The sequence below is a fragment of the Tachypleus tridentatus genome, chromosome 10 (genome assembly GCF_004210375.1).
Source record: "Tachypleus tridentatus isolate NWPU-2018 chromosome 10, ASM421037v1, whole genome shotgun sequence".
In the NCBI taxonomy this organism is placed as follows: Eukaryota; Metazoa; Arthropoda; class Merostomata; order Xiphosura; family Limulidae; genus Tachypleus; species Tachypleus tridentatus.
In genome coordinates, this window is record NC_134834.1 from 47,018,017 (window position 1) to 47,045,902 (window position 27,886).

Genomic DNA, 27,886 nt, shown 5'->3' on the forward strand with positions numbered 1-27,886 from the left:
ATATATTAAGATGTGAAGGATATTTTGGGGACAAGAAAGTGAAGATTCTATGAGACACTAAGTGCAGTAGTGCAGCAATGAGAACCACTCTATTATCTGATGACTGGATGACAGGTAAGATACAATTGCGTGTGCTAACTGATAAGACAATGAAAACGTTTCCTATGACAGAAATAAAGGTGGATCATCCATATTATGTAGAAGACCTTGAAGTCATGTGTATTAAGAAACCACTATAAGATTTAGTGATAGGAAACATACCAGATACTAATAATTTAAAGGAAATAGACAAAAGGAAAACTGCCAAAGCAACTGCAGTCATCAGAAAATCTCAATGGAAAACAGGATATCAAACCTCTTAAAGTTTAGAAGAGTGACAACTCGAATGTAGTTTCGCAGAAGCTGAAGGAGGCGCAGAAGAAAAACACTTCACCGTAGAAACAGCAGGACTGTGTTCGAAAGAGAGTCAAGCCCAATATAAAGTATAAAAATTAAAAAACAGAGAAATGGAAAGACTATCAAATTGGATATATCAGAACAGTTTTGCTGGGAAAGCCAAACCCAAAAATAGTTAGAAAAACGTCCATAATAAAAAGACCAAGAGTCGACATTTCAAAATTGGACAGAAGATTTTAGTTCTGCAACCGACAAACAACAATAAACTCACCTGGCGGCAGTGGAAAGGACCTTGCACAGTACAGGTAATAGTCAAAAGAATGCACTATAAAGTGATTGGGATAACTAAAGTCTACCATGCCAATATCTTGAAGAGGTGCTTTGAGAGGGAAGGATACCTTACTGGTGCAACTATTAATGCACAAATGGGTATAGCTTGTATGACCATCATACATACAGAACCAGATGAGAATGACTTTGAAGATTATGGCTCACTGAGACTAAAAGCACTGATTCAGGATGAGACATACAAAAATGTCAACATAAGTGTCAAACTGATTGATAAGAAGGAAGATGAACAAAGTCTACTGTGTCAGTATGCAAACAGGTCAAGAAACACGGACCTCGGTCAACCTAAGGTCAAGATAAAGACAAGGCATCCCCTCAAGGAGGAGCACTACTGAAAACCCTACCCTAGGAAAGACAGACAAAGAAATTGTAGATGACGGTGTAGAGAAAATGAGAAGACTAATTATGTAAACTAAAAACAGTCTTTGCATACTGTGAATAAATACTGTAAATATTTTCCTTGAAAACAGGTTTCATTCATGATATAAAAACTATTTAGTATAGATACTATTTATTAGTTTATTTTGTGAATGAATATTTTATGATTGTTTAGATGTTATTATAATAGAGTTAAAAGCAAATGATTATTGGAAGTTGTGTATGTAACACATTGATGTCGAGAATGTATCGTTAGTAATAAACATATAAATAGTATGAGATGAAAGGGAAATAGCAGAAAAAAGTGAAGTCATGGCCAAAGAAATATTTGTCAAGAGGTTATCTTTGGTAGAAGTTATAGGCCTAATGACTAAAACTCGCCTAACATTTAATTTGTTAGAATAAGACTAACAGTGGAAAATAAAAATAATTTATTCCGTCAAAGCCTGTCTCAAAAACTAAAGTGAGTTTCTGTCATGAACAAGAGAACCTTATGATATCCTTATGATCTCTACAGCGAAAAGAAGTTGTTGTTGTACATTATTACGTTTTATGATTTGAATAACTTGAAAATGAACTAAATTGTAATTTAGATTTAGAAGTTAAATAAATATCGTTAGGTATCCAATTTATCATATATGCCAACAAGATTGATACACACAGTTTTCTTTCTTAATTCAAATATTTTAATATACAAACATTAATACAATTTATAATAACGGTTACTACAAATAATGGTTTATATACAAAAATTTTACAGACTTACAAACAATATTGAGTCTTCTGTCTGATCTGGAATTTCCTTGATATTCTATCGAGGGTTCACGATGAGCGAATTAGTTTCGAGTTGATATGGGAACAATTCATTTAACGGGAAGTAGCTAGCTCTTCACGGATCACACGTGAGTTTTTCCCAGCTGAATTTATATAATGTCTTCGTGAAAATACTAACATTCGATGTTAATCCGCTGAAGTTCGGAGGTTTCTAGTAAAATATCTACAGTTTTCCGATTAATAAGCGTTAATCATAATTATAGCTTCTAAGATTTATAGTATTCCAGTTGTAGAAACCAATAATATATACTGTCTTTTGGCGCGTTGTTTCGACTATATTTTATAAACGATAGGTTGGAGTTTAGATATTTCAGCTAAAATAACAATACTAGCATTTTCACATACACATATACATTGTTGATTTTTACACTCAAATATCTTCTGAAACCTTAGTGAATAGTTCGGAATTTCGCAATATAGATTTAACAGTATAAGTTACAAGCATTTCTAAATATGTATTTAATTGAAACAAACATCGATATTAAAATAAACATATAATATTATATTCGTCACAACATTAAGTATACAAAGAAGAGTGGTATCTTTTGGACATGAAAGCCTTACAACAGAGATTTTTTGAAATGAAAATTACACAGCAGGACTATTCTTAAGATGCACGAGCACCAGATCAGAACATCGTGATATAGATTAAAAGAAACGTAATTAACTAAAAAAGTAATACCTGTTTACTAACCATCTAAAAAAGTGCGATTATACTTTAAATAAATGCTGATTACTGATAAGAGAGGAATACAAGCTACTATTATATAACTGTGATAACAATACTTTAAATACAGTACATTATGAAAGACTTATACAACTTAATTAATCATGACAATGCAGAATACAATACAAATAAGCTTATGATAATAAAATGACATAGCACGGGAAATTGCTTAAATACAAATGTTATGTTTTTGGCTAACGGAATCAATAATCACACGACTGAAGTGTTTTTTCAAAAAAGTAACAGAAATTTTCTTGTTATGTTTATCAGCCCATAAATGTGTATGACAAGTTTTAAAAAAGTGATAAACATCTTACCTAATTTTTGGCCAAAAGAAATGTCTCATAATTTTTTCACACGTCTTGTTGTCTCCTAAATGACCTCCCATGACAAGTTCATGGGCAACCTTTAATATTTCGGAATGATATGCTTCTGGAACAAGGATTTGATAAGCTACACTCCAGTCCTCTGAAGCTGGTACATTTGGTGGTCTCTATTTTCTCATGAGCACAAAATTTTTGAAAAAGTAACCATTTGAACTTTCTCCAATTCAACGTTTGGAAATGCATATTTAAATGGTGAAAAGATCTGTGGAATCTTTTCTTGCTCATCGATCAAATTGCTTCTAGCAAATGGAACTTCACCAAGTAAATCAGATCCCTCACATTCATCGTTGTCACTCACCAAAGACTTGTCAGTAGGAGAATCATTCACAAGACCATGTTGGGCCCAAAAAATGTCTGAGACAAATATATAATGTCTTCCTCTGAACACGTGTTTATCATCTCTTTTTGGCTTAATTTCTTAGTCTGAGCTCGATCACAGCATACAAAGAAAACATGTCTAGATTTTCCTCAATAACAATATCATCCTTAGATGAAACGGTGATTTGCTCACTAACCATCTTGGGTTCGGCAACAACTCTTCCCGCAGCGAAATCGTTTCCCAACAACAATGATACATGCTTAATTGGCAGAGTGGGTCTTACTCCACCTACGAGTAATCTCGAAACTATGTCTGATGTTAAATAAATGTTATGAAAAGGAACATTAATAAAATCACCTTCAATACCTTGAGCAATAACAGACTCACTAGTGGCAAACCCGGAGTTTAAAACAATATACTTTCTAAAAATAATGATTGAATCGTTCCAGTATCACATAACATACGTATGGGTATGAGATTAGCAATGTCATTTGTCAAAGACGCAGAACCAACAGAAGAAAAAGGTCTACATTCCTCTCTAGCCACGGCATCCATTTTATCAGTGGCCAAATTAACATTAACAACACCGGGTGATTTGGTGAAACCAGTCCATATGCACACACAAACGCGCTGGGTGTTGCCTACTTTTCTTTTTTTTTTTTCAAACTCCAACAATCTGACATAACATGGCCAGATGTTTTTATGGAAACGGCAGACAAGTTTTGATGATTCTGATGAAGTTTTGTTCTGACTCTCAAAATATTTTAAACTAGATAAATTGGAATTTCTAGAAGAATCTCAACTTTAGTGGATTTAACAGGTACAGGTTTTTGCTGATATGGCGGGAATTTCTTTTTTTATGAAAAGTGATGATTTTATGTGTTAAAGTGTACTCATCGGAAAGAGCAGCTGCTTCCTGCAGTATTTCAACTTTATTTTCATCAATATAAGTTTTAAGGTCGACACTTGTACAGCATTTAAATTTTTCAATTGAACATAATTGTCTTAGATTGTCGAAACTGTTATCATTATGCATATAACTACATCATCGAGCAAAATAAACTTCTTTTTCGTTGGCAAATTCCGTATAAGATTGGCTATGTCGCTTGCGATAATTTCGAAACTTTTGGCTAAAAACTCCAGCACTAACTGATATGCTTCGAGAATAGCTACTTTAACCTTATCATAATTGGTGCAGTCCTCTATTGAAAGAGCAGCATAAGCTTCTTGGACTTTTTCAGTCAAAATTCTCTATATTTATAGTGCCCATTTTTCGATGGACCATTTCATGGTTTGGGCAAATTTCTTAAAATTTTGGAAATATTCATCTACTTCATTTTCATTAAATGGTGGTACCTTAATATATCGATCGAGTTCATAATTGTCATGTTGCTTTGGTCGATTGGAGTTTATTCTAATTTCCATTTCTTTCAGCCTAATTTCTTTTTTGGCTTCGATACGGACATTTTCGACCTCGAGACGTTTACTTTTTCTTTACGCTTCGATGCGGACTTACTCTTTCTAGATTTCGATGCGAGTTTGATCAAGCTCAATTTGTTTAAATTTTAATTGGATTTCTAACTTATTTTTATCACTCAACTCTAATTGGCAAGTTGAAGCAATAAAGTATTCTCCTAATGCTTCCTCAGACAACAGATCATCATCGAATATTATTTCAACAATACACTTTACAGTTAATTTTGTCTCATTGGTATTTTAACCTCTAATTCTAAGATTTGGGCAGTTTCGAGCAATTCACTTTTGTTATATTTTTCTTGTTGTTTGGGGAAGCGTGATTCAAGAAAAACTTGATAATCATATATGATCAAATGTAAATCGAATTATGGTTTGAATTTTCATTCAGTTCGAATTTTGTCTTTGATTTTGATCTCGGACATAGCTCCCAATTTATTATGCTACATATTATAATTTATGACCGACAAGCCTCCAAATTATTATGTTACTCACGTAACGTATTTGGTTTGGTTTTGAACTTCGCACAAAGCTACATATAAAGTCGTCTGCGCTGCCAGTCCATAATTTAGCAGTGTAAGACTAGAGGGAAGGCCACTAGTCATCACCGTCAACCGCCAACTCTTGGGCTACTTTTTACCAACAATTAGTGGGATTGACTGTACTTTATAACGCCTTCACGGCTGAAAGGGCAATTCACTAAATTTATGAAAGGTTTGAAAATTATTTTATGTGGCATGTAACTATCGGAATTTCACATGGACAGGATACCTTTCGTATTTGTTTATTGGTGTTTTTTTTGTGGGTTTTTTTAAAACTATCTCATATTTTTCGCTCCCCGCTAGTACAGCGGTATGTCTCCGAACTTACAACGTTAAAATCAGGGGTTCGATTCCCCTCGGTGGGCTGAACAGATAGCCCGATGTGGTTTTGCTATAAGAAAAACACACACATCTCATATTTTATAAAATATACTAAACAATTCACAGGGTTGAATTTAAATAACAACGTGTTTATATTATTTTAATGTCAACCAAGAGTTAAGAAAAACCTGGGGCCAAATATTTTATTAAATTTTGTAAGTTAAGGGTTTTAAATAGCTTAAAACAATTTCTGTTCTAAGGTTTTCATGAAAAGCTTCATATTGTTGTTTATCCAAATCCAATTAAAATTCCAGTAAACATTTCCTGTTTTATACTTCCATAATTCATGATTCTTTCTTGCAAGGAATTGCATCGTTTTATCTTAAACTTGCATTCAGGTCAGAATGGAAAAAATAAAGTATCTGCTTTCTTGTGGATTTTGGGGCCAAAACAATGAAACTATGTGTTCACACTTCTGAATGCAGATATTATATAATGAAGAAAAGTTCCTCACTGTGACTCGCTTTATAAAACAATATCGTTACCACTTGTTTGGTAGAAAGCTCACCATACTCAGTGAACCATACTTTGCTGAAGTGAATACGAAGTTTTAAAAGTCTAGAAGGGATGATTACACATCGAATAACAACATTGCAAAAATACGGCTTTATCATATTTCATTATCTTGGCCCCCAACACAGAAATACAGATATGCTCTCTCATACACAGTGTGATATTGTATTTCAACATTGTGTGAAAGTTAAAATCATGGCTATTACACCCATAATGAAAGCCAATCATGGAAAAGAAGACGATACCACTGATTTATTGACGCCAAAATTCATACTTTTAGACGTTCAGAACGAAAAATTGAAGGACCTTGACCTAATGAGGGTGTTCCTTTCTGTCCAGCAAAGTTAGGTCCAATGAACTCTGTTAGAAGAGCATAACACAAACACATGTAACCTTTGGTAACCTTACAAGAAGTTACAAGTCTAATAAGAAGTGATGCATCATTACTATCAAACCATAAGGTGTAGTCCTCTAACAGTGCTATAGCTAGTGATCTCAAAAATTCTGCAAAACAAATACTCCAGATGTTGCACAACACATATTGTAGAGTTATAGTGCAATTCTATTCATCCTAACATTTATGATTGTTCTTGTGGTTAAAAGTGATTTCAAATGCTTATTGCTGGTGTGGATGTTGTAGAGTGGGAACTGTTCATCGGAAAATCAAGCTGAGACAGGTTAAATTTTCAAAATAGAAATGTTGGATCTTCTCTGCAGAGAATAGTTATGGATTATCACCGTCAGTGATGTTTTGGCAGAATGGACAATACAGAAGATGGTGAAGTGATCGAAAAAAAATTATTGATTGAAAAGGTGTCTTTACTCCTTACTTTCTGAGACATGAAATAGTATTGGAAGCACAAATCGTAAAGTTATTGGTTATCTTCTAAACTTATGAGAGACAGCTAATGATTAAAAACAAATCATTCATTGCTTTCTGAGCTAACGGGTAACAAGGCTTATAAAAAATATATAAGCTACATTTTGTTACCGCTACTCGATTACAGAAAGACAGGACAATCACTGATCTGTATGATCATGAACTTAAAAAGAAAAAGTGTTCCTTACTTGCCAAGCTATCGAGTAATAATGAGATTGTTTGTTTTCAATTTCGCGCAAAGATACACATAAAGCTATCTGCGCTAGCAGTCCCTAATTTAGCAGTGTAATACCAGAGAGAAGGCAACTAGTCATCACCACTCACCGCCAACTCTTGGGCTACTCTTTTACCAACGAATAGTGGGATTGACCGTAACATTATAACGCCCCCCGGCTGGAAGGGCGAGCATGTTTGGCGCGATGGGGATGCGAACCCGCAATCCTCAAATTACGAATCAAGTGCCTTAACCACCTGGCCATGTCGTAATGGAGAACTTTGCAGAATATATCTCCTTGATGTTCATTTGACGTTTCAGCAATTTTGGGGGAAAATACGCTGAAACTATTATCAGTGAAGAGTCTAGCATTCTGTGAGTGTGTATTGGAATACATTAATTATAGCATGAAATTTAATCTTGGTAAACAGTCTTTACCAGTTCAATTTGAAGATTCCTAAGTGACATCACCATCGCTACAAGTGTAGCTTTCGCATGCAACTCAAACGTTATTGAAGTTTTTCATGCACTAGCAGAAGTCCAGCTGTATAAACTACTAGAGTTTTTTTTATGAAGCATAATGGTGGCATACGCATGTGACAAAATATGAATGTGAACAAACATGTATGTGACAAAACATATATATGTTGACATCTTTACATGGAGTCTTTTATAAATGTTTTAAACAAATGAACTAACCATAAACAAAAATTAATAATAATACGTGAAAAAAGAAGAAAAAACAGAGAACAAGGAGACAAATGGTTCTATTTTGACGCCAAGGATTTATAAATACGAGGTTAACTTTGATGAAAACTTCAAAACGTATTATGGTAATACGTTGTATACATGTGATTTTTATTAATGCTGAGATCATATCTCAATTTCGCCGTTGAGACATTCCGCAGTTAATTTTTTCGTAGAAGAAATTATAGTAACAGAGATTCACACTATATCGTGAACACTAAAGATAATTTACCTGGGTTTTCTCAGAAACATAATGCAAACAATTTTTTAACTTGGTCAAATTAAATATTAATGAGCGGACACAATTGCCAATAGTACATGGAATTCAGATAATGGCTTAAATACTATGACAAATACATACTCGTGGTACATCCAGTGTTTTATTTCATTGTGAAAAACATTTTCAGTCATGCAGATTGAAATAATTTTAATAAGCAATCACTGAACCTAGTAATCAACATATAAACGTATTATATATAGTACAATGATTCGTAACGAGGCTAAGAATACCATATTCCTAAAGACACTTAACGTACCCACCAACATGTAGATGTATTTTATATATATATATATATCAATATTGTTACATTACAAAATACAGCTTTGAAGTATGAAAGTAGAATATATGTGTAACAGAAGTGATGGAAGATATCATCCATACAATGAAACTTCGTAATTTATGCTATAACTGTTCATAGATGTTGGAACTGAGGTGCGGGCCCGGCATGGCCAAGCATGTTAAGGCGTGCGACTCGTAATCTGAGGGTCGCGAGTTCGCATCCCAGTCGCGTCAAACATGCTCGCCCTTTCAGCCGTGGGGGCGTTATAATGTTACGGTCAATCCCATTATTCGTTGGTGAAAGAGTAGTCCAAGAGTTGGCGGTGGGTGGTGATGATTAGCTGCCTTCCCTCTAGTCTTACACTACTAAAATAGGGACGGATGGCACAGATAGCCCTCGAGTAGCTTTGTGCGAAATTAAAAAAACAAACAAACAAACAAACAAACATCTTTAGTTATACACCCCTACATTAAAAACCTCTTTATCTACTCACCCCAAGTTTGAAAATATCACATACACCTAAATTCAGAAGTGCAAAAGTGTGTAACTGTCCACCACCAAAATGAAAACAAACTAAAATTCTTTCAGCTCAAGATATTTAGATATTTGATTATCTACTATCAGTCATAAATCAGATATATCAAGAATTTTAAATTTTAGATTTTAGCTGCATTGATAATAAAAATTTTCCGATGTCACAATAGGGTACAAATAGCTTAATACATCAGTGTGGGTTTGTTTTTTTGTTTGTTTAGAATTAAACACAAAGTTACACAATGGGCTATCTAAACCCAATGTCTAGTGGTGTCAGTCCACATCCATACCGCTGTGCCACTGAGGGTGGCTATCAGTGTGGGAAAATTATTTAAAATTAATAATTACAGTTTTTGCAGAGTTTAATGTTCTCAGCTTACTTTTAAACCAACCCAATTCCAAGCTGATAACAAATTATGTTTATTCACAGACGCTTGAGTTTGAAAAGTAGTTTAATTTATAAAAATAAACAATCATAAAAAAGGAAGTGAAGCGAATATTATAATACTAAAGTAAGCCATCAAAACAGTAATTACAGAAACTGCTGCAAATTAATTACTCTGGTCCCTCCGAGACATTGTCCTCTTGCATTTCAACTGTATCATAGCAGTGTTAAACTAATTAAAGTTCTACTGACCGCGCCATGTCTCAGTGGTCGAAAGTATTTCAAGCTCGTAGACCTCAACGGGAAGCTCCATTGATCGCCGTCAATGAAGCCTATTCAATTGTTGGTTCCTCATGCGACACGATCGTGAATCACGGACCCTCGTTGTCCTTTATCATACGCTGTTGTGTTCTAGGTGGAGCAATCATCCTCCAGTCTCTGACTTTATTCTCATGTTATTGTATACAAAAACATTAAATGATAATTTTCCATTGCATATACACAGCGATGTTTAGCGATTATCCTCCAATCTCTGACTCTGTTCTCCAGTTTATTTTTACAGGAAATTCAGTAAACATTTTCCAGTTTCTAACTTTATTATTTACTTTAGACATACTCAGTAATTTAATTTTTCTCGAGTATTCGATTTTAATATCCTGTTCATATACGCTCATCGATCATTCTCCTGACTATGAATTTATTCTCCAGCTTGTAGATATTCAACACTCATTCTCTGGTCTGACTTTATTTCCTAATTTTCACGTACATCGATTCTCGGAAATCATTTTATAGTGCTTGTCTTTCATCTTCTAGGAAGTTTAACTCACAATCCCTGATCTTATTATTCAGTTTAAAATGTAACATTTGATGTTGAACGTCCTCCTAAATCTCAGTACTGAATTATTCTTGTGCTAACCCTTAACGCTATAGTTTACATATAATCAATGTAATATGATAATCACAAAATAAGAATGTATACAGACACCACTTTATTTTAGGATGCTGTGTATAACTATTTGGTTTAAATTGGATTATAGTTTTTAATTATATTGTGTAGTTTTGGTATGCTTTAAAACGTAATTCCTGAGAACAAGTAACAGTTTATTAAGTAAGATACAGGTCTGTATTGTACTATCAAACGTGGCACGAAAATAAATAGTATACACGTTTGTAGGCCCTGCATGGCCAAGCGTGTTAAGGCGTGCGACTCGTAATCTGAGGGTCGCGGGTTCGCATCCTCGTCGCGCCAAACATGCTCGCCCTTTCAGCCGTGGGGGCGTTATAATGTAATAGTCAATCCAACTATTCGTTGGTAAAAGAGTAGCCCAAGAGTTGGCTGTGGGTGGTGATGACTATCTGCCTTCTCTCTAGTCTTACACTGCTAAATTATGGACGGCTAGCACAGATAGCCCTCGAGTAGCTTTGTGCGAAATTTAATAATCAAACAAATACAAACGGAACTGAGGTGATTTAACAATCCCCATTTTTACATATTTAGTGTATATACCAACTGAAAATTATATTACTTTTCTGGGGGGGGGGCGAGTATGCTCCCAGACACTCCTATATATTTTTAATCTCTCATTGTAAAATCTGCATGACTAGTCAAACATCCCTACTTTTCAAACTCCTTCCTACGCCACTGCTGTTACACAATTTGTTAATGGAAGAAATTCTCTAAGACAATGTAAGTGTTGGAAAAGGCTAACAATCAAAGGTGAGACAAGTTGTGCCTAACCAAGACCAGTTCAAATGTACAAGGTAGCTGATTAAATGAAAACTGGAAGCTACATAACTGGGTATTGCATGAAAAACACACTAAGCTCATAGATGTATCATTGATAGGTCTTCAGTTCACAGTCATAATTAAATATCAAGACTGCTCTTGACATATGCACTCAAGTAAATCTTTGTTAGATCAGAAGTCAATCAAGCCATGTATTTGAAACTATACTTTCAGTATTTAATGTTAGGTTCTCATCATAAACAGTCTCTCTTTCAATGACTAGTAAATGATTCTCATGCAGTAACAAACTGCTTTTTTCTATTCTACTGTGCAGATGGTTTCCTCAATGACTTGGGAAGATTTCCTCTACAACAAAAGATGTGAAATCGCTGTGGGGATGGAAAATCCCAGATGGATGTTTATAATTTGTAAGCCCATGGATAAAAATGCATTGCTTGTTGACGAGTCCAACTTGGGAGAGTTCATAGTCCTAGTGATCTGTGATGAAGTATTGATGCCATTGGGAAGTTCCCAGCATCAGCTAACAAGCAGGAGTCAACACTGTTCTTGATGCCACCCAAGGAAGTGAAGACTGAAGGAAATACAGCCTATTTATTTGTTACATCATGCAGTGTGCAGTACAACAACTAAAAGTAAATACCATTTCTTGTCCTTCATTCAGCAATAAGTTGTGATATTTAAAGGATACATTTTAAGAAAAAAACTTAAAGAGCATTTTTTAAGTCAACAAAGTGAATTGAATAAGATAAACAATTGAATGTTGGAAAGAAAAGGTGTCTGCTGTTAGCAGAACTGGTAGCTGAAAGAAAAGCAAGTTGTCTGTTATTGACAGAGCTGATGGGTGAAAGATGGAAATAAAAGGTGTCTGCTACTAACAGAAGTGATAGAAAATTAATGCTTGAGGTATGAGAGCACAGAGATGGTAAAATGTGCAGATTTTCTTTTCAACACATTGCTTGCTGAATTTATTTAGGCTAATTTCATAGTGTTCACATTTTCCCTATAAAATGCTAAAAAAGTTTTTTATTTTTATTTTCCATTTTCTTATTTTTATCTCAAATAAGTGGTTGAGTCTAACAACGTAAAATACATATTTTTTCCTTATATTCGTTGGCCTTAAGATTTTGGCCAGCAGTGTATGTATACAAACACACACACAATATCAGTTAAAAATTTTCCTAAATAGGATAAACAATTCTTATCTAATTTCATTTAATAATCACAATTATTAAATTCAACAATGTGCCTTTGAAAAAAAAATCTGCATATTTCACCATCTCTATGCTCTCATAGCTCAAGTTTGAGGGCAAGGTAAAATGAAAAATATGCTTAAAATTCTAGTCAGCCCTATTGTACTTATTATTGTTTACAATTCTAATCAGTTCTCAGGCCTCCTCCTGGTTAGGGTTAACTAAACAACAAAAACTTCAGACCCTTCTAGTAGGTATGTCAAAATATAGATATATGCGTTTTTAACAGGTATAATAATGTTGTTATTGTTATTTGGCATTTTATGGTGCAATGCAACTAGGCTACCTAAACCAAACAACCAGTAAAAAAATAAAATGACAATGAAAGTGTAAAGGAAATTAAGTTAAAAAAATCAGTGGCCAATGTTGAGTAAAAACTTAAATAGATTTAAAAAGGCCAGTGGTCCTTAAAAAGTTAAAAACATTTGTAAGGTGGACAGTGTCACCATTGTCAATGACACTGTCCAACATCAGGTGTAAACCCATGATAAAAACATGTCTAAAATGGTGTTTGTGCTTGTTATGACCATGAGTGATGGTATGACAGTAAAATGTGGGGAACTGTAACTTGAGTGCCACACAGACCACACATTGATGCATCAGTCCCAGATAAAAGTAAACGATGAGTTAAAAAATGTAACCAATATGTAGCCTAATTAGGATAACTTCCTCCTTCTGACCCTCAATGAAGCAAGGCAGTCAAAGAGTAATAGAAGGTTTGATCTGGAAGAGCTTGTCATCATGTTACTCAATCCAAGACAACCGCTAACTGGTGTAGAGCCGAGCCTTGAATATAGAGCTGTAGTCCATGCATGGAATACGCACAGCATTGATAGTATCAGAGCAAACAGACTTAGTTGCAGTGGCAGCAAGCTCATTCTCACAAATACCAACATGGCTTGGTATTTAAAAAAGCTGGATATAAGTAGATGATAGAGAGAAATTGGCCAGTCAGTTTTGATAATTGATGAGAATGGGGTGAGAACTAACACGAAGCAATTCCAGGGCCAATAGAGAGCTAAGCGAGTTGGTATAAATAGTACAGTTCATATACCAAATAGCTTCTACATGAGCCAGGGCTTGAAAAATGGCGTACAATTCAGTAGTGAACACGGTAGGTAGGTAGGTATTTTATGTTTATTGGCACAAAGCTACTAGGCTATCTGTGCCAAACAAGATGTAGTATACTATAATAGTATATGGAAATTAGGGTAAAAATACGTAAAATTAAGGCCCGTCAGGATAATTGAACCATTAAGTTCAAACTTGCTGTTAGTCAACTGAAGTTGGCCTTTCCAGACCTGGGTTCGGGTCAAAATAAAATTAAAATGTGTAAAATAAATCATGCTAAAACAGTGTATAGTCCAACAAAAACCTTAAATTAAGTTTTAAAGGCCAATGGCTCTTCAAAATGTAGAAACATGAGTAAGGCAGCCAGTATTACCTATAACATTAGCTAATGTCAATGGCAAACCTACTTTAAAAATATGTTTAAAATGGCGTCGTCGTTCCTGGTTGTAACGATGGCATGATAATACAGTATGTACGATTGTGACCTGAGTGCCACACAGACCACACATTGGTGCATCAGTTCCAGATAAAAGGAAGTGGTGAGTTAAAAAACTGTGACCAATGCGTAATCTAGCCAAAACAATTTCCTCCCTTCGATCTTTACAGAAACAAGATGGCCAAAGAGCTAAAAAAGGCTTGATTTGAAAAAGCTTATTATTTTGTTGCTCACTACAGGTCGACTGCCAACTGGTGTACAGTCGGGTTTTGATAACTGAACCATAGTCCATGTATGGAACAGCTACAGCGGTGATAGAGCCAGAGCAGATGGACTTTACCACTCTGTCAGCTATCTCATTCTCACGAACACCAACATGACCTGGTATCCAAAAAACTGGACAGAGATAGATGATAGAAAGAGATGGACCAGTTTGTTTTGGATATTGATAAGAATAGGATGGTAACTAACACGGAATGATGTAAAGGCCAATAGACAGCTGAGTGAATGAGTATAGATCGTATAATTCGTATATTGCATAGTTTCAATATAATTCAGGGCAAGAAAAATGGCATGCAATTCAGCAGCGAACACAGAAACTGTGGAGGGGATTCTGTGTGCTACAACCAAACTGTAACAAACCATGGCAGAGCCTACAGAGTCACCTGATTTTGAACCATCTGTATATATGGGAATGGATGGATCATTTGAAAGATGTTCAGCAAATAAAGAGTGATATTTCCAACAGGAGTACTGGCCTTCCTCAGATGACTCAAAGATAGGTCACAGTTGGGGATAGTAATTAGCCATGGTGGAAGAGGTCGGTCTGTTGATACTACTATGCTATTCAAAGATATATCTAATTTTTCTGATTATGTCCGGATACAAAGGTTAAAAGGAACAATTGCATATTTTTTATTACAGAAAAGTGTGGCCCACTGAGGATGGAAAACACAACTCCAAGTAGGACGCTGTGGTAAAGAGCAAAGTTTGGAAGCATACATAAGAGATAGTTGCAAACGGAGAATATACATAGGGGGTCACGGGACTCCATATACAAACTTTGGAATGAAAAAGTATGAAAGTCCCCAGTGCAAAGCTGAAGCTTCTGATGTTGGATAGGATCCAACATTTTCAGTGCTAAGGTTCTAGCAGAACCATAAACCATAGACCCATGGTCAAGTTTGAATCGGATAAGGGCACGATAAATTTTAAGCATGAAGTATCGATCTGCTCTACAAGAGGTGGAAGAGAGGACACGGAGGATGTTCAGTGTTCTTATACATTTGACACAAAGTTGCTTGATATTGGAAATAAAGTTTAATTTACGGTCAAATATAAGACCTAAAAACTTTGCCTCAGGGACGACTGGAAGTGCAACATCATCAATACGAAGTTCTGGATCTGGATGAATACTCCATTGGCAGCAGAAATGTACACAAACAGCTTTAGGGTGAGAAAGCTGAAAACCATTTGCTGTGGTCCACTTAAGTATATGATTGATTGCAGTTTGTAGCTGCTGCTCAATAAACCTCCTGTTTGATGACTGACATGAGATGTGAAAGTCATCAACAAAAAGACCATTTGCTACTGTAGGGGTAGCTGTTCATTGACGGCATTAATTTTTATAATGAAAAGTGTGACACTTTCCTGTGGGAAAAAAATGGGAAAGCGTCGAGTCCCCACGAACCTGGCATCAGTGGTTCATTAAAAAATGCTTAATAAAAAGTGGCAAATTGCCACGCAATCCGTATGAGTGAAAGTCTTGCAAGATGCCATATCTCCATGTTGTATCATAAACTTTCTCTAAATAAAAAAATAGAAACAAGATGTTGCTTCAAAAAGGCTTCTTTGACTGATGTTTCAAGGCAAATTAAGTGGTCTATCGTGGAGCGTTGTCTTTGGAACCCACACTGAGTGGGTGAGCAAAAAAGGTTTGATTCAAAGAACCAAACAAGACGAGCATTAATCATCCTCTCTAAGGTCTTACTGAGACAACTCGTCAAAGCAATGTGACGGTAATTCGAAGGAATATTTGGATCCTTCCCAGGTTTAAGAATATGTAGTACAATAGCTTGACATTAAGCATCAGGAAAGGCATTCTCCTGCCATATCTGGTTAAAGACAGGCAGGAGAATAGTAAGAGGCAGAAGAAAGGTAGCGTAGCATCTCATAACGTATATCATCAGGTCCAACTCATGTATTACCAGACCAATGAAGCGCAAGTTTGAATTCCACCAGTGTAAGAGGGCCAATGTAATCATAGGGATGATCAGTCGAAAAGGAAAGAGGCAGATGTTCAACTCGTGTTTTAATAACTAAGGCAGGTTGGTGTTTGTAGATATACGTTCAAGTGATTGAGGACGTGAACTAATGGTTTGTTTAAATTTTGGGGTGTCAAGAGAGGAAGACCCTATGGAAACACTTGGGCTTGAGCAAGATGAACTTGGGCAATGACTAAAAGACGTGTTAGGGACAGAGACAGAAGTAGATACTGATTCGTTACCTTTATAGATTTTGGAGGGTACTAGATTAAGATGCACTGTTAATGATTCTGTAGGAGGCATGGAAAAGTCTGTCTGGACTCCTACTGTAGTAGTGGAATGGATTACAACATAAGTCCAAGATGGAATTGGGAATAGTAATTTCCGAGCCTCTGGGTAAGTAATATTATGAACTGTCTTTAGACATTGTACTTCTATTCTACTCATTTAGGGCAAGAATAGAAGTATAATGTCTAAAGACAGTTCATAGGAAGGATTTGGTCATTACAGTTAATACAATGTGGTTCTTGTTGGCATTCAAAAGTATCATGGTCCTTACCAGTACAACGAGCACATGTCAAGCAACCACGGCAAAATGTTTTCGAATGACCAAATCATTGACAATGAAAACATCTAACAGGGTCAGGAATATAAGGCTGTACCTTACAATTCACATATCCTGCCTAGATTGTGGTAAGAGGACGTGATGTTGCAAATGTTAAAGAGAGGACACTGAAAAATGTTCAGTGTCTTTGTACACTTGCACGTAAATGCTTGATATGTGGAATAAAGGTCAACTTACTGTCAAATATAAGTCCCAAGAACTTTGCCTCGGGGGCCACAGGAAGCACAACTTCACTGAGATGGAGCTCAAGATCAGGGTGAATACCTCATTGATGACAAAAGTACATACAGACAGTTTTAGAGAGAGTTGTGATCCACTTCAGTAAACAATGAAGGGCAGTCTGTAGCTGCTGCTCAATAAACCTCATACCTGACGACAGACATCAGATGTAGAAGTCATTGACATAGAGTCCATTTGCAACTGTATGGGGGAGATGTCCAGTAATGACATTAATCTTTATAATGAAAAGTGTGACACTCAAGAAACAGCCCTGAGAGACTCCAAGTTGTTGTTGGAAAGAACAGAAAAGTATGAAACCCACGTGAACTTGGAATCACCAGTCCATTAAAAAATTTGAGATAACAATGGGCAAATGACCATGCAACCCATAAGAGTGGAGGTCTCCCAAAATCCTATACCTGGAGACGTAGTATCATAAGTTTTCTCAAGATAAAAAACAAAACAGAAACAAGATGTTGTTACTTGAGAAAGGCTTTCCTGATTGATATTTCAAGTCAAATCAGGTGGTGAGAGGAAACTGTTTGACTAAAGACAAGGATTAATCATCCTCTCTAAGATCTTACAGAGGGAGTTCATCACAAGTATAATAAAATGAAAGGGGAGCTGTAAGAGACCATGTCTTCAAAATTTGACAACAGTAATGCAGTGAAAATAACATGGGAAACTAATTTCAGAAAAATAGCATTTTGAAGGATGACACCAACCTTTATGATAAAAGCAAGATTGTGCAAAAAAGAAAGATATATATTTGTTTTTTTAGTTATCCAACACATAATGTTGAAATATACAATGTATGCAGGTATGCTTCTACTGTTGATGTGTACAGTATTGAAATTTGTTCATCTAAAAGTAAAGTGAGATTGTTATATATTTTTGGTATAAACACACATGATAAGTGTAGTTGATACATGTATCAAGACACTAAACTTAAGAAATTTTCTGAAACTGTTTTAAGGACTGAAGACTAAAGGTATACTGACAACACTTTCTTTTGCCAATCACTGAAAATTGATACAAAGTTCAGTAGAAATTTCTTACGTGATTAATACCATGAAGAATAGTAAAATAACTGACAATAAACTGTGTTAGTAACAGAAAATTTGAATGTAAGATATTGTTCATGGAATTTATAGATCTATACAATTGCCAAATGTCATTTAATTAATTTTCTTTCAAGTTATTTAACAACCTGCATAATAATGGTGTATATTTATAAAACAATATCCATTCAGTCTTGCAAATATTTGACATTTACAAATCTGAAGAAATGTATTACTTTTGTCAAAAAACAGATGACTGAGTAATACACATTAAAATAAATAACCACCTTACACTCTAATTAAAATGACTGAATTTCCCAACATTTTGACATAACTTTCTTATCATAAAAATGTAAAATTCATAATGATGACTTTAGACTAATAAAGTAACCCTTCCATCACAACTTTTCTCCATACCCTTTAAAAACTTTTCCCTCTATATTGGAAAGTGACAATCTTTCATGTACTTGAATCAACTGCCAAATACCAGCTGTGTTTATGTCTAAAAGCATGAAGGGTATATATAATAAACAATCCTTCAATTGGGATCCCAGCTTGCAGATAACCAAAAGCACCCACTCACAGAGATAAAATGACTGCCGTATGTTTCTGCCTTTACCATATTTTAGGTAAGTTATTGACACCATAGTAACAAGATATGCAAATATAAGTGTGCATTATATACTATAATACAGTGCAATATACTGCTAATTTACCACATTTTCTGATGAAGAAATGGCATTGAATGGAGAAATACTATCATAAATATTAATAAGGTGAAAGGGTTAAAGTAAAGAAATACAAAACAATTTTCATAAACTATAGCAAAAGAAATTGTTGAGGATGTGAATCCCATTTTGACTATTTCAAAAACAATTTTGTGTCTAATATTAAAAGGCTTTGGGTTCATTTTTTAGATTCATTTGTCTTTTTAATCAAGTTGAATCTCATACACAAATGTATTTATTTACAGACATATACAGATAGATAACTTACATAAAAATTCACAAAAAAGTATTTATATTACAGTAGACTAAGTATAAGAAAACATTTAGGAATCGAAAGATACTGACAAACATGTACATGTGTCGTACTTTGTTAAAGTATTTGCAACAACATTCCAGTATCATATCTACAGTTACTTATCTTCTCAGAACAAGCCTCAGTTCATATTATTTACACTTGAAAAGTAAGAGTGTACAATTTTTATTGTTTCACATAAACTATATTCAGAACACCAAAATTTAATTGCTGAAAAAAGCAGACTGTCTGTCAACTCTACATTGTCAGACTGAGTTTATAATGAAATCTGCATTTTATAACCATTTAATAGAATGTAAGAAATTATAACTTGCAGCCTAAGTGCAACAATTATACCATACTTACTTGACTTAACAGACTAGTTTGCATTATACTGATCAATATTGAATACATAGTTACATGTATTTACAACGATATCCAACACCCATAAATTGGTTTGGTTTGTTTGGAATTAAGCATAAAGCTACACAATGGGCTATCTGTGATCTGCCCACCATAGGTTTCAAAACCTGGTTTTTAACAGTGCGAGTCAGGAGACATACCACTGTACTACTGAGGGGCATACCTAGAAATAAACGTTTTCCGATTCTGTTAGTAACATTAATGAAAGGCAGTTTTCTTTAAAGTAAAATCCCAGCTTTTCCTGATGGGAAATTACCCAGATAACATTAAAAAAACAAATTTAAAGACCTTGAAATTTTAAATCATTTTGAATCTAAACTTTTTGTTTGTAGCTTCTGTCAAAACATAAACCTTGTAAACAAAAAGTGATCCTTTCAATTTAACTTTATATTTATTAAACATTTGTTATTTGACTGAATTATCTAATTTATTTGTATAGTAACAAGCATTCTTAGTTTTCACACATCACTATGAGGAAGGGAATTAAAAATAGGCTTTTCATATTTATTTTCTTATTGGAAAATATAGTTTCACACTGGTAATTGTCATAGCAATCAGGCATTAAAGTTAATTATGTTTTGGTAAAAGTGATTAAAATGTCCTGAAAATTTCAAAGCTTTATTGAAGGCTTTATCATGTAATATTTACCTAATCCTTTAATTTTGAAAGGTTTGTTATGTAAAAGTACTGAGGTAAAACTTGAACATTAATAACAGCTTTAATTTCTGACATCACTGTGGATACTTTCTCGATTGCCCAGTTAACACTGATCATGTGAATCCAACATGCAGAGATAAATTGAGGGGTGTTTCTTTACAGACTTTGATTTCATGAGTGACTGCTTAATGACAGGTTGAAATTGTTTTCATGATGTGGATTGACTGGTTGTGCAACTCAACTATTTACTTTTATTAGATGTTTACCATTTTAAAGCACTTTTAGACAACTTTGGTAGTGAATTTTCAAAGTCTTAAACTTAATAGAAGGTAATTTCAATTACTTAGCAAAGTTTCAAGTACCGGCATGAAAAGATTTATATGATTTATTTTACAAACTTTGAAATCACACAGTTTAGTGTAAAGAAGAAAAATCACATTTTATTATATTTTTCAGTATCATATTAAGAACTATGTGAAGTTATACCGAAATTGTGAATAATAAACAGATCATTTAAACATATATAAATCCTTAACAAATACAACATTAAGGAATACACCATATTCAGGGTGATAATCCGAACTTATGACTTACACCAGTGTTCTGACATCAGAAGTCTCTAAATTCAAGCTATCAAAGTTCAAATCCTAAGCAAAATATAGCTTCACACTTTTCATCTACAAAATGAAAAATTATTTAGCAACTTTTCAGTATGATGTCATGTAGAGTAGTGCTACTCATTTCATTGCAGTGATCTTAAATTACAATTTGTTCATCATGATTGTATATAGTTCATAAAGAAGTATTAATGCAGCACTCAATTTTCATTTTAATATAAAAAAATTACACATAAGGCATCCAATTACTTCCATCTTCTGGCATTAGATTTCCTGTAACCAACAAAACAATATCAACAATCCACCAAATGCCTATCCCTCCTAAAGTTAACAGCTTTCCTACTGCAGTGCCAGTGTGTCCAAGACAAAATCGATCCATTCCAAGAAATCCTAGCAACACTGAATACAGTAGAGTTGTTGTAAAGTAGTGTCCTGTGTACCTGAAGAAAAACAATCTTTATGTAGTCACTGCTAAACTTGATTACAAAGATCTTTATGTGAAAATAAAGCATACACGTCTATAACTATTGACGTTAACACCATATGCCATGTCTAACATTTCCCAGTAAAATTTTTATTTTTCAATATTCTAATAAAAAATATTCAAGATATAATCATTTTAAATATAAGGTTTTCTTTACAATCACCATGAATAATTCTTTTTTATTATAACCAATAGATAAATTAGTAAAAAATTTATTACTGATAAAGTACCCCAACTTAGCTGATTGTATTTTTGAATCAACTTTTACTCAAAATTTCAAAAATAAATGCCCATTATCATTATGGGTTTATTAACTTCAAAGATTTTATTTTTTATCAATTACCTTCACAGTACAAGTTAGACCTAATAAAATACCAATATAAACAAATTATCACTACTTTTTATATGTAAAATGTTAGTAACTCACAAAACAAACTGGTGTAGTAAGACTCAACTTTGATTTATTTTTCAAATGTCTATGGTGTCTAATGAAACACCAAAAAAGCAAAATCACTGGAGACAAGTACGTACTATTAACATTACTTCTTGTGTGTGTGTGTGTGTGTGTGTGTGTGTGTGTGTGTTTTACACACACACACACACAAATTTCTCCAGGTAAGAAAAAAGGCATCTTTATTGCTGGATCATATCCTTCCTGAATTTCATTTTTACAACTGTAAATGAAAGCCAAAATTAATATGCACAATTACCATGGAACTATAAATAAGTCAATATGTATTAAACTGTTCATTATATGTATACAAAATATTTTCTCACAAGTTACATCTGTAAAGCACATTAATTGGATGCCATAGTGCATCAAGTTCACACACCTTTTATATGGTTTGTTTTATTGCATTGTGAATAATACTTATGTATGAAATTGTTTCAAACTTCAAATGAGCTTTTTCCTACAGATAATGTAACTTCTTTAGAAAATTACTTTTATATGGAGACATCTGTGTGAATTATTAGTTCTGGAAATTCAAAAATAATTCTCAGTATAATGTTCTTTTAAGAAATAACTAAAAATGCTTAGCTTTACTCTAGATTTCAATTACTAAATTTTGTCTCCTCACATTCTTGCACAACTTTTGTATAAACGTTTTATTTTATAAAACAGCAAATACTGTCTTTGTTCATTTGTGTAAAACACTACACACAAATTCACTGCCTGTACAATTAGAGCCATAATGTTTTTTACCACAGCAAAAGTCTAAGCAAACTGACATTTTAATATTTAATAAACAATTACTTTATTATCCCTGTTGTTACTCCGAACCATGGTTGCTTAAGTAAAAGAATTTTTTCACTAATCAGAGGATCAATAAAAAGAGCATATTCCAAAAATTATCCCATTGTCATTAAGTTGTGAAACATTCATTAGATGCCTCTTTTACCTGACACATGGAAAACCACCTTTTAAAAATGATTTGTTCCCATAACATTCTATCCCATGAAGAACTGTACAATTTACTCGAGTTTGCTCAACATCTTCAAAACGCTGACCACCAAACTATTGAAAGAAATAAGAGCCATTAAGTAAATTTGTTTCTTATTTCAAAGCAATGATATGAGAAAAAAAAAAAATTATAACCTAAGTTTTTGTTCTCTATTATAGCAAGTGGTAATGCAAAATTAGTTTTATACTGGTAACCCAATTAGGAACAAACCATTTACATTCATGTTTCTACACAAACCAAATAAAAGGTTTTAACACAGACGAAACACAAAAATACTCTCTAATATATTTTAAAATTAGAGTAAGAAATACATGTACCTATGGCTACTAAATTAAAGTTGCTATAGATAGAAATTATGTAATATTTATTATGCATCCAGGTACTCAAAATGCAAATTATTCATATTCACTGTTTTGAAATATAATGATAAGCGTGAGGTTTGATAAAATTTTTATTTCTTTAAAAGGTCATTTTGCCTAAACATTCTAAGATATGAACTGAAGAAAATCACTTCTGAAACACTTTTCTAAAAACCTTAAAACTTGGAAAGGTTTTTTTTTTTTAAATAATTGACTAGCTAATCAACCATTAATGATTAAAAACAAATAATATTGTATGTCAATTTTCCATGGGACATTCTTAACAGAGTACATGTACAATCAACAACAATACATCATTTATCAACACAGTAGTAATTGAATACAATTAATTTCCTCCATCATTCTATAATCTTCATCATATCAATTTAGCAAAATACTGGCATTGTGTTATGATGTCATTAACAAGCAGTTGTTTTTTAAATGTCAGTTATATAGAGGTAATGCTCGCACAAACTGTCCTTGAGAGGATGAATAAAAAATGAATTAAGAGGATACTAACTATGGGTTATTAGGTGGAATGAGGCAGGTCTCTCAATTAAAGCAGACTCTGTGCCAAGTAATACAAGGCAAAGGATTATCATGTTGCATTAAACATCTCCTAAGATATTGACATTGTGATGATTCTCATGCATGTGACAATAGGAAATCACTATATAAATTAATGTGGACATCTCATTAGTTGTACTTATAACACTGGCATTCCACAAAGTGATGCATAGCCTATACAGTGTTATGTTGACAGCTACTCTATTCCTTTTACTCTTTATCTTTCAATGTTTCAGCTCAAAATACATGGATATCATAAGTTCAATCCTTTTCTTACATAGTTCTGAATAAACATTTATACCCACTGACTGTGATTTGGATTTACCTCATGGCTACTAAAATGTTTCCTTTTACTGCAACATGTAGAAATATACCTTGTACTTGAAACAATAACCAAACCTATGTGCATGATGCCATCTGTGTTATACGCCATCAAAGCTGGATATTTATATGCCTCAATGCAAATTACCGACTTTGCAGGAACACATAGAATATATATATTAAAATAGCTTTATATCTTGGATACTGTTATATCAGTAACTTGTTTTATATTTTGTAATAATTTTGGCCTCTTATTGATTAATTTTTCCTATATTTATGCCATTAACTGAAGAACACATTTCTTCTAATTTTCCTCATTTTTTTTATTTAAATCACTATTTTTCACTATCCAATATGGTTTTCAAGGAATATCACTATCAGATATAGAAAATACAGCTTCTTTCAATATTAAAAAAGTAGTACAAAGCATCAAATTTATACTTGTATTTGTTGATGGGTATTAACACTTTTTGGAAGTCAGCCAGAAAATTAACTGAGCAGAGAAAGAGTTAAAAGACTATATACCTCTCTGTAAAGAACATATCAACAATAAACACCACATACTTTATATAAGAATAATGTCAGTCTTTCTTATATGAATACTTACTATGGCATTATAGCTTAACTTAGCCTTAGGCTTTTGAAAAGAAGATTGGAATAACAACACTTAACTGGTTCCTTACAACCTGTTAAGACAATCCCATTGTCCACAATTTACTTTTATTTAACAAATGGAAGAAAAAAAAAATCCTGTTTTTTGTCTCTTGAACATTTCATACAAAAAAAATTTGTACAGATAAAAATATGGAATGAATATAACAACAATCACATAAGTATGTATATCAACTACAAATTCTGCAATGTGATATCATTTATACATGTACATGCAACACAAACTATAACACATATTTATAGTTACAGAATGGATGTTCAAATAGAATTATTGCACTGCAGTTGTTTACACTGACTGGTACTTAAAGATATGCCAAGAGTACAAAAATGGAAACTTTCACTTCTTAAGAGACTTAAATCTAGTCAGCAAGGTGTTATATTCAAATCACATTAGCATTGTGGGAACATTATCAGTTTACCATTAACAATTACAAATGCCTACATCACAGCAATTAAACAGTTCAGATACATATATTTAATATACTCACTTTTGTGCACCCATAGCCCAGCACTTCCTTAGCAGTCATGTTTCCTTCTAAATCTAATGGCTCATCACAATTTAAGAATTCAAGGGGCCTGAAAAACATACATACAAAAAAAAAAAAAACACAGATAGATCTATATATTCTAGAATTGATGAATCAATGGTTTCTAGTCATAAAATACAGAAAATTCCAGAGCTGACTACTTTAAATTCTACATGATACACTAGTTTTTCAGAGAAAAATTTTATAAAATGAATTATACTACTATTTATATTCTTTAAAGTTAAACAAATATTTAGCAAATGAGCTTTGATTATTTCACAAAGAAAAAAATATAGTTATCATAATTTGCATTATCTGTTTAACAGTTGGCTTGTTGGATTGAAAAATGGTTGAACAGAAGAAAATAGAAGGTTATTATAAGATAAATACAACTGTTGAAAAGGTTCAAAGAACTACTAGGATAACACATGGGTTGGAAAAGTTGCCACATGAGTAAAGTACAAGATCTCCAAAAAAGTTTTATTTTGAAAAAAAGAAAAGTTAGTGGAAGCTTGATTGTGGTGTTTAACATTGTTAATGAAACTAATGGCAATTTTTTTTTTACAAAACAGCAAAAATGGGGACAAGGAGACACAAATATAAATTTTGGCAGGGCTACATACAATCTTCAGCTAAGATCATTTTACTTTTCAAACAGGGTGATTAGTCTTTGAAATGTATTGCCCTACAGATGTGATGGATACAGTAATTTTAAGACAGCTTAAAGGAAGGTCTTATAAATGTTTAAAAGATAAATGTTGGTTTTGTGTTTATATATATATATAGTATATTTTAGTGAGCAAGACAGCCTTAATGAACTAACAGGGCTTTCGTTCTCCTTAAATGTTATGTAATGACATAATTTAACAAAAGGAGTTTGACATAGTAGTGGATAAGTCACCCAAGCCATCAAAACAGTGCTTTGTTGCTCATAGTAAGCCTAATATAATTTTAGCATGTACACACATATATAATGATTGCAAGTGAAAATGTAATTGTCTCTAAACACAAATCACTATAATTAATCATCACTTGGAGACTTCGTCTCCATATTTAAGAAAGTATGTTATTATTAAATAGGATTCAAAGGAAGAGTGTTGCTAGAATGTTTCCGAGAATTAAATTAAAAGGTTATTTTATAGAAGTTTGTTAAAAATCTATTTTTAGATTATATTATCTCGACAAAACAGAATCATGATTGTTTAAGGAATCGATAAACAATAGTACGATTGTGTAACTTCTGAAGATTTCTCGTGAAGTTATAATCTTATGCAAATTAATGCTCACAAGTTTTCACATGGAACCTTTGGGGTGTGTGGTAAATACTCCTCTTCTCCTGACACAACAACATACTCTCTTTCTTTCGATAAGACAAAATAAATTAATCCTATTCCAACGTAATAGCAATTCATTTGAAAGTTGAACTCTCCATATACTTATAATACAATCTAAATTTACAACTTAACCAGACTATGTACATTCGGTAGCGCCACTGCGATTACATGTGAAAATAGTTTTTTTGTCTTTTAATGAATAAACTAATTAAATTTAATTTGATCACGTTTAATACCTTCTTCTATTATAATAAAACATATAAATAATGTAATTTAAATTTATACAAAAATTGTCTTCAACTTTGAAAAATATTATTCATTATAGTGTCTCATAACTACTTTATTCGTAGGAGAACAATCACTGTCTTGTTGTACTTTTACTTCAATAAATATATAGTTTCCTTTTATTTTCTACTCACTCTCAGCACCATTTCTAGATAGTAACCTAATATTTTTATGTATCAACAAATTTTTTATCAATAAAGCGGAGAGCAAAACTTCACATGTAAAAGAATCACAAATAAAACTAAAACACGAACAACAATGTAGGAAGGGTAAAATGTACTCAAATGATTGCACCTCTCATCAGGGTAGGATCAAATGCCGAAGGCAAGAGACGCAAAAAAGAAAGAAAAGGGAGAAAGATGACAAACAAGAGTGAGAATATTGAAAATAATTCAAATTTCTACTTAAATGAAAACATAGATGCAGTTTTACACAACCCTTAGTTACATAGTTCAACCATAACCCTATACACGAATTATGTCCTGAAATGCTTCGCATCCATCAACCTCTTAGTCTCAAAAGCGTATTTTATCAATAACATTGATGTCATTCTTATCATAGATGGTGGAAGCTTCAAATTCATAAATGTTCTTTTTAGATCTTGACACATTCTGGAATCGAGTCCTCACTTATACAATAGCTTCTTCATCTCCCCATAAATTTTATATGGTCTCAGAAAGTCACCTTTTATGATAACACGAATTACAAATTTTACTGCATCAAAGATTCCACAGAAAAAGAAGCATGCCCAAAATAAAATGTGTTTTGATAATTTTTAGTCACAGGAGAACATTTTACTTTTTAATGCGTCTCTTGTATTCAGGCACAGGTAATAAAAGTATCTGCAGAATGCATGCAAGTTCAGGA

The 27,886-nt window shown here is 33.3% G+C and overlaps 1 protein-coding gene across 2 annotated transcripts; it reads right to left on the reverse strand.

The window, feature by feature from the left end:
• Positions 1-19,199: 19,199 nt before the first annotated feature.
• amrt (TM2 domain-containing protein 2 amaretto) lies at positions 19,200-26,911 on the reverse strand. Of its 2 annotated transcripts, none has more exons than XM_076461185.1 (4): positions 26,688-26,911; positions 25,362-25,449; positions 22,892-23,007; positions 19,200-21,447 (listed from the first exon to the last, which is right to left on the reverse strand). In XM_076461185.1, exons 1-4 carry the CDS (start codon positions 26,810-26,812, stop codon positions 21,234-21,236), a joined length of 543 nt encoding a protein of 180 aa, XP_076317300.1. In that variant the 5' UTR covers positions 26,813-26,911; the 3' UTR covers positions 19,200-21,233. The 2 variants fall into 2 exon arrangements, with proteins under 2 accessions (XP_076317300.1, XP_076317299.1); XM_076461184.1 differs by lacking the exon at positions 19,200-21,447 and adding an exon at positions 21,844-22,165 and having other exon boundaries at positions 26,688-26,906.
• Positions 26,912-27,886: the final 975 nt, after the last annotated feature.

Excerpts from the sequence above, each read along its gene's own strand:
- amrt (XM_076461184.1), bottom strand. The coding sequence starts at position 26,812 with ATGAATTGCTATTACGTTGGAATAGGATTAATTTATTTTGTCTTATCG. Across the intron at positions 25,450-26,687 it reads AAGGTTCCATGTGAAAACTT|GCCCCTTGAATTCTTAAATT; the intron begins GTGAGCATTAAT and ends TATGTTTTTCAG. Across the intron at positions 22,166-22,891 it reads GGTGGTTTTCCATGTGTCAG|TTGTAAAAATGAAATTCAGG; the intron begins GTAAAAGAGGCA and ends TTTCATTTACAG.